Source organism: Leuciscus leuciscus, assembly GCF_965113295.1.
Source record: "Leuciscus leuciscus genome assembly, chromosome: 16".
Classification (NCBI taxonomy): domain Eukaryota; kingdom Metazoa; phylum Chordata; class Actinopteri; order Cypriniformes; family Leuciscidae; genus Leuciscus; species Leuciscus leuciscus.
Genome location: NC_138740.1, coordinates 30167852 through 30174962, shown reverse-complemented (window position 1 = coordinate 30174962; position 7111 = coordinate 30167852). Strand labels below are relative to the sequence as shown.

The 7111-nt window shown below is 35.2% G+C and overlaps 1 protein-coding gene across 11 annotated transcripts in view; it reads right to left on the bottom strand.

Moving 5' to 3' along the window:
* Positions 1–1935: 1935 nt before the first annotated feature.
* The window catches only part of nedd4l (NEDD4 like E3 ubiquitin protein ligase), a 79745-nt gene continuing 74569 nt past the window's right edge, over positions 1936–7111 (bottom strand). For all 11 annotated transcript variants that reach the window (XM_082140352.1, XM_082140353.1, XM_082140344.1 and 8 more), the window contains 8 exons: positions 7014–7109; positions 6803–6876; positions 6659–6719; positions 6452–6511; positions 5828–5935; positions 4525–4621; positions 3931–4003; positions 1936–3761 (listed from right to left, as the gene is read on the bottom strand). In XM_082140352.1, coding sequence (XP_081996478.1) covers positions 3659–3761; positions 3931–4003; positions 4525–4621; positions 5828–5935; positions 6452–6511; positions 6659–6719; positions 6803–6876; positions 7014–7109 — 672 coding nt within the window. In that variant the 3' untranslated portion in view covers positions 1936–3658. The remainder of the gene's footprint in view (positions 3762–3930; positions 4004–4524; positions 4622–5827; positions 5936–6451; positions 6512–6658; positions 6720–6802; positions 6877–7013; positions 7110–7111) is intronic.

The window sequence follows — 7111 nt, the reverse complement described above, 5'->3', positions numbered from 1 at the left end:
GCCTATATATATATATTACACAATTATATTTTATTTATAATCTGGAATTATAAATATAATCAATATACATTTATATATATATATAATTTATTTTATAATATATATATATATATACTGTATATATATAAATATAATAATCATATATAATATAATCATATCATATATACATATACACTTATACATATATATATATATATATACACACACACACACATATATACATACACATATATATACATATACATACACACACACATATACATATATACATATACACACATATATATGTATATATGTGTGCGTGTATGTATATGTATATATATGTATATATGTGTGCGTGTATGTATATGTATATATATGTATATATGTGTGTGTATATATATATATATATATATATATGTATATGTGTGTATATATGTATGTATATATGTATATATGATATGATTATATTATATATATATATATATATATATATACATACATACATACATACACACACACATATATACATATATATACATATATATATATATTTTTTTTATGCATAATGAAAAATTTAATCAGTCTCTTGTTTCTAAATATTTCATAAATTATGTAGGATTGTAATGTTAAGCATAGAAGTAGAAATTCAGAGAAGTCAAAACAGCCTTGAACTAGATTAAAAAGACTGAATGGCTGCCAGATTTGACCCGGTCAGCAGCGCCTGCAGCTTTGAAACAGGTCAAATCAACAGAACATTAACATTGCATATCTGTAAAAAAAAAAAAAAGAAAGAAAACCCCCACAATATTCTCGTCGACTTCAGACAATCCAGTAAATGATAAAGTTCAGTTTATCTCAACCGCTCAACCTTCAGCTTAAAATGAAACCTGGAATAGACATGTAGGGGAATTTACAAGACACATTGCAGTTAGAGAGGTAGAAATACCATGAATTAGTTTTCAACATTTACCATGAAATCAATGTGAAGAAATACTACAGAGCCCCAAAGGGACATGCTGATGATAAAAAAAGAAAAAAAGAAAAAAAGAAAAATCGATGGGAGGAAAAAAAGAAAGAAAAAAAAAATCGATTCTCAATGCTTTTACTCACAAAACTTTTGCTTTCAAAAAAGTTTTTCCAGGGAACGCAAATGTTTTACGAGTGACTGCAAAGTTTCTCGGGGGAATGCAAAAGTTTTGAGAGTGAACGCAAATGTTTTGCGATCGAATGCCAAGATTTTCGGCAGAACGCAAAGGTTCTGCGAGGGAACGCAAAGATCTTGTGAGTAAATGCAAAGTTTTGTGAGGGAATGCAAACGTTTTGCGAGGGAATGCAAAGGTTTTGTGAGCATACGTTTCTCAGGGGAACGCAAATGTTTTACAAAGGGAACGCAATTGGTTTTGTGAGCGAATGTAAAGTTTTGCGAGTGAACACAGATTCTTTACGATTTTGAGAGCGAACATTTCTCGGGGGAAATACAAATGTTTTGCAAAGGTTTTGAGAGCGAATGCAAAGTTTTGCGAGTGAACAAAGATTCTCAGGGGAACGTAAATGTTTTGCGAGCGAACGTTTTTCAGGGAAACGCAAATGGTTTGCGAAGGGAACGAAAAGGTTTTGTGAGAGAATGCAAAGTTTAGCAAGTGAGAGCGATTTTGAGAGCGAACGTTTCTCGGGGGAACGCAAAGATTCTCGGCGGGAACACAAATGTTTCGCGATCGAACGGAAAGTTTCGCGGGGGGAGTGCAAATGTTTTGCGAAAGAACGCGAAAGTTTCTTGGAGGACACAATTTTTCCTCCCATCCAATTTTTTTTTTATCACCAATGTCCCTTTAGGGGCTCCGTAAAATCCAAACCCATTTGACACTGAAAATCCTATTTACATTTTTATTTTAGTTCCTGCATTTATGCCAAAACTTTTTGAGATTTTTTGGATAAAATGACAACACACCTAAATTCCATTTATCAGTTTATTTCGAATGAAGTTATACGAATTGCAAAGTCTCATGGTGAGCAGGAACCAGACAGTAAATGTTCCTCATCAATAAAAAAAGAACTGCCCCTACAAAAGAGGAAGGGTAATTTATAACAATAACAATAATCATAATGTTATCACAAACCTACAGACCCACAGCGGCCTGAAAAGTGTGAGTGGGGAGGCGTACTGGAAAAGAAAATGGAAAAAGTCTGAAGTCTTACTCCAGGTGGAGCTCGTTCCCACAGAGCTGATCCAGACGTCACACTGAAGAGTCAGGCTGACTCCAGATCAGCTGTAGATGAGCTGTGATCTGATATGTTAGCAGCAGGCCGATTATAAACAATAGATATTGCACCAAGTAACTGAGTGCTTTAAAAAGAAAGAAATAGATAATCACATTCAAGTTCACAAAAAAACAGGTGACATGACCCTAGTGTGTGATCAATAAAGTGCCCTTATAGGTACAGTGGTGTTAGAAGAAACAAGATAGAATGAAATAAAGACAGAAAGAGAGAAAGAAAGAAAGAAACGTTTATGTCCTGAAAGTCTACGAGACTTGCAGTGTTGAATCACAGCGCTTTTAAGATAGCTACACTCTGTGTCGCTCTTTAATACTTCCAACCGCGTCTTTCCCAAAAACAAACTCATTTACAGCATTATGAACAGGTTTAATCATAATTAAGATAAGAACAATACTTATTACAATTGAAGAAAACCCTCTCTGACAAACTCGTTTACATGTCCAATGCATGTCCGGAACGATTTTATCGATCTTTGCTCTCAACCAAGAAGGAGAATAGCTTTATAATTACTACGTAATCATATTGAAACACAAGATACATGTTCATGCCAGTTTTCATAGCAATACAATAATCATGTTGGTTGGGTTTTTTTTGTGTGTTTTTTTTTTTCTTTTCTTCTTTTTTTACCCACGATGATATGGATATAGCCAGGCAATTGATGCATTTTCAATAACGTTGTTTAAAATAGTAAACCACATTGTTGGTACAAATATCCGTTTACTCGGTAAGAATGACAACAGTATCATAATAACAGCGATAATAATAAACTATTAAAAACAATTATCAACATCCCGTTGCTTCTTGGCGTTGCAAAAGAAGATAAAAAATAATCCTCGACGAAGGAAGGGGAAACTTGGCGAACTTTGCCGGATAAGGGAGGATGAGGATGCGCCCTTCATCCTGGCTGTGTTTCCTAAGGTAATCTGGTGTAAGTAAGACCTGATAAGTGTCCATTGTTGCCTCTTCACTGAACTTTTATTATGTTAATGCAAAAAATGGGATTGATTGCAGTGGTTTTTATGCTGTATCAAGGCCACGCCCACTCTGAGGCCACACCCACTGAGGCCTTCAAATACTGAAGTTTCGATTACTGTCAATATAAAAGTTGCCATGGCCTCAGAGCTGGATTTAAAAATAAAACGTGTTGGGAGAGAACATGATTTGTGGGATACTGCAGGGCTGTTTGGCGTCAAAACTCGTTCACAGCCAATGTCGTTCAGGCTAGACAGATACATGCATATACCGTGTGCTGACATCACACACACACATGCGACCGCTGGGTTCTGGCTGTACAATGGCAACTCGAGAGTGTGTATATGTGAGTATAGATGTGTGCGTGTTGTACATGTCTTTGCTCGTTGGTTGCATTGGGAGATGGTGTGTATATGAAGGGATTTCTTTAGTCGACGCCTTCAAAGCCTTGGGCGTTCTCCACCGCCATCAGAAGCTTCTCGCGCAGGTCTTCAAACGACTCGTACGTCGGGAGGTCCAGACGGTTAAAGCTGAGCGGGAAGAAAATGGAACAATCAAAGAAATTAATGAAACGCAAACATCTACTTGCTGGAAATCAGAACAGAGTTCTGAATGTGTTTGTTTTATGAAATGGAAATGAAGGGAATTTATATTGATGTTCTTGATTATATAACATGGTCAAATCCTTCTAGGTCTTACCAGGTGTGAGCACGAGGGAGCTTTTCAGGTGTCCCCCACTGCTCGATAGTAAACAACTGCGGCCCATTGGAACCTGTGAAAGATCACATGACTCATCAAGGACCAATCAGAGGAGGAGCTATTCTATGGGTCTCAAAGGGCAACACTAAGATCTGAAAATAGATGAAGCTGCTACAAACATCTTATATACTGTATTCATTAAAATGTCAAGATAGATGATACTACTGCAACACCAGTGACATTTTCTTGAAATATTGTATTAATATTATACTATATTAATTTATTAGTTAAATATTTACCTTATGTAGATATATGTTGTTATGATGTTATATAATACTGTATGTTATATATTAATGTTGTTATTTGATATATGTTATTGTTATGTTGATATATGTTATGTTATTTGATGTTATATGTTGTTATGTTATGTTTGATATGTTATATGTTATGTTTGATAAGATATGTTATGATATGTTGTGTTATGATATATTATCTGTTGATGTATGTTGTTATGTTATATGTTACGTTACGTGTTATATGTTGCGTTACGTGTTATATGTTATGTTATAACATCTACATCTATAACTCATCTACCGTAGAGTTCAGCAAAGCCGTTCATTGGCACTCTGGATGTTCCGGTGACAAACTGCAAAAGTCTGATCCTCTTTTCGGCATCCATTAACAACACAGCCTGAGTAGAGATAAAGAGAGACACGGTTAATACCAATAACATTTATCTGTTTATGCTAGCGGCAATCTTAAACATTCAACACTGGTTCCCCTACACGGTTGTTTCAAGGAAGTTTTCTTAAAATAAATATACTCATTTTTCCATTTAAATAAGCATGAGTGGGAAAAACTCCACTTCAAGCTTTTTTTAATAAATGTGCACAAAAATCGACCCAGTGAATTAGGATATGTTAAAAATAATTCATATTACCCCAAAACGTTTTATATCTAAATATATATAAAAAAATCATCGTACATTTTTTTGTTTTAAAATGCAACAAGCTACACCCGAACCTGCACTGTGGCTCAACATGTCAGAGCCAGGGGTCAAAGTTTGGTCAGTACTGTAAGCCCCTGCTGATAGATGCCATAACTACACCATTCTGTGGCATACGAGAATCTTTCTCCATCGACTGTCATTCAAAAATTAGTTTGCCAGCTGAGCAACTGCAACTGAAATAAATTGAAATAACATAGATATTTAGAAAGAATGTAGAAAGAGCAAGTCTGGCTCCAGACTGCTGATAAGAAGTTCCTAATGACTCTTTCATCAGAGTAAACACTCGATGAGCCTCACATCAAACAGACTTTGATCTGCAACTGCCATGCGGTGTACTTGGCATGGGCTCATGCACACAAAAGTTGACACACTTGACTTTTTCGTGATGTTTGATATCTTTTACTCTAAAGGACTGTGTTTAAAGGCATGAAATGAATTTTGAAGAAAATATGCATTCATGCCTGAATATATTTATACTTATTATAAAAAAAATTATAATTATGCATTAGTTTGAGCAGCCAACAAGTGTCAGAACTCCATCAATACTGATAATCCCAGGATGCACTTCTTTAAGTAAAAGGTACAATAATTTGTAAAGGTACAAAAGCTTGGCTTTTCAGAGATGGCGAGAACTGAGGAAATTTAAATAAATGTAAAAGTGTAAAGTAAAACGTATGTAAAATAAAGTTACATAGTGTACTTTGAAGATGAAATAGAAGATCGTTTTAATTTGTTAAACATTTTTCAGTGACTACATTTTCTTCTTTCATAGTTCAGATGACTTTAAAATTGTTATAAATGTAGAAATAGTAATAATAAAGAATTACTAGTAGGTGTAACCAAACTTATATTGCACACACACACACAGAGACTGTTTGTTCTACACACCTTCCAGAACCACTGGATCACAGGGTGATTAGGACAGTAGCCATTCTTATAAACAGTGTGCTGCCTCCAATCATTGACATCCACGTCTCCCAGACCACACATCAGCAGCTGGACACAGAGAATACAGCACATTAAACAAACTAACAAACACCAACCAACATCTTTACCCTCAATATCCTGTAGATAATGATTGATATATAGTTTAACTTTACAAAAGATAAGTACTTTATCTTATTTGGAACTAGAAATAACATTATTCATCAAATATAAATCAGGCATTAGTACAAAAACTAATGCGGTATAAATAGTAAAGCAGCAGAACCTCTACTGGCTGACACATTTATACCACGGTATATAATGCAACGCCTGTCTTTATTCGTTTTTTTATTATTTGCCACTACGACGGGCATAAATTTTGATTTCCCCCACTATGCAAACAACAGCCTGGACATGAACGCATTACCCTGTGCTCATGTGAGAAGAGTTGATTCATTCAACAAAACAAGAATTTTTGGCTCTTTTATGAAGTGTACGTGTATTATTCTATGGAAGTCTTGGACATGGAGGATGCAGTCTCCATGACAACGGCAGACACTGAGTAATGGGTATGTGGGAAGTTGTTACCTCCAGTTCATTTTCGTCAAAAATCTTTATCAAGTCGATGGGAATGAGCTCGGTGAATCCCTGTGAAACGGATATGAGAAGCATGATCAAAACATTGCATGTCATTAGAGCACGTTGGCATGCAAGTATTATGAATAATCTAACTTCTGCTACCACCTAGTGGCATTAGTTGAAATTACAGATAACTTTTGATTGTGCATCACATACTTCCAAAAAGGCGTTCATCTGTTTCTGCACCCGGTTCACAAACCGCCACTGAATCACCAGGCTGTGCAGAGCCAAAAGAAAAGACAGTGTTAGTGTAAGAAGCCATATGCAAGATTTTACATACAGAGCAAAAGAGCAACTCACTCTATGTATTCTTTTTTGTTGTCATTGGTTACAACCATGTCTGATCCGCTTGGCTTCAAATCCACCTGATATGTCTATAAACATACATATATAAAAAATGTATAAACATATATAAAAAAACTCTGACAAAAAAATATTACAATTACATAAATGACTAAAATTAAATGAAATCTAAAATAAACACAGACATTTAGAAACATGATGGTGTTACCTGTCCAAAGTTGTCCTCATCAATGCAGAACCGCAAATCCAATTCTGTGGGGTCGTTTTCCAGAATCCACTTTAGAGAGTTGTAGTATTCACTGTCCT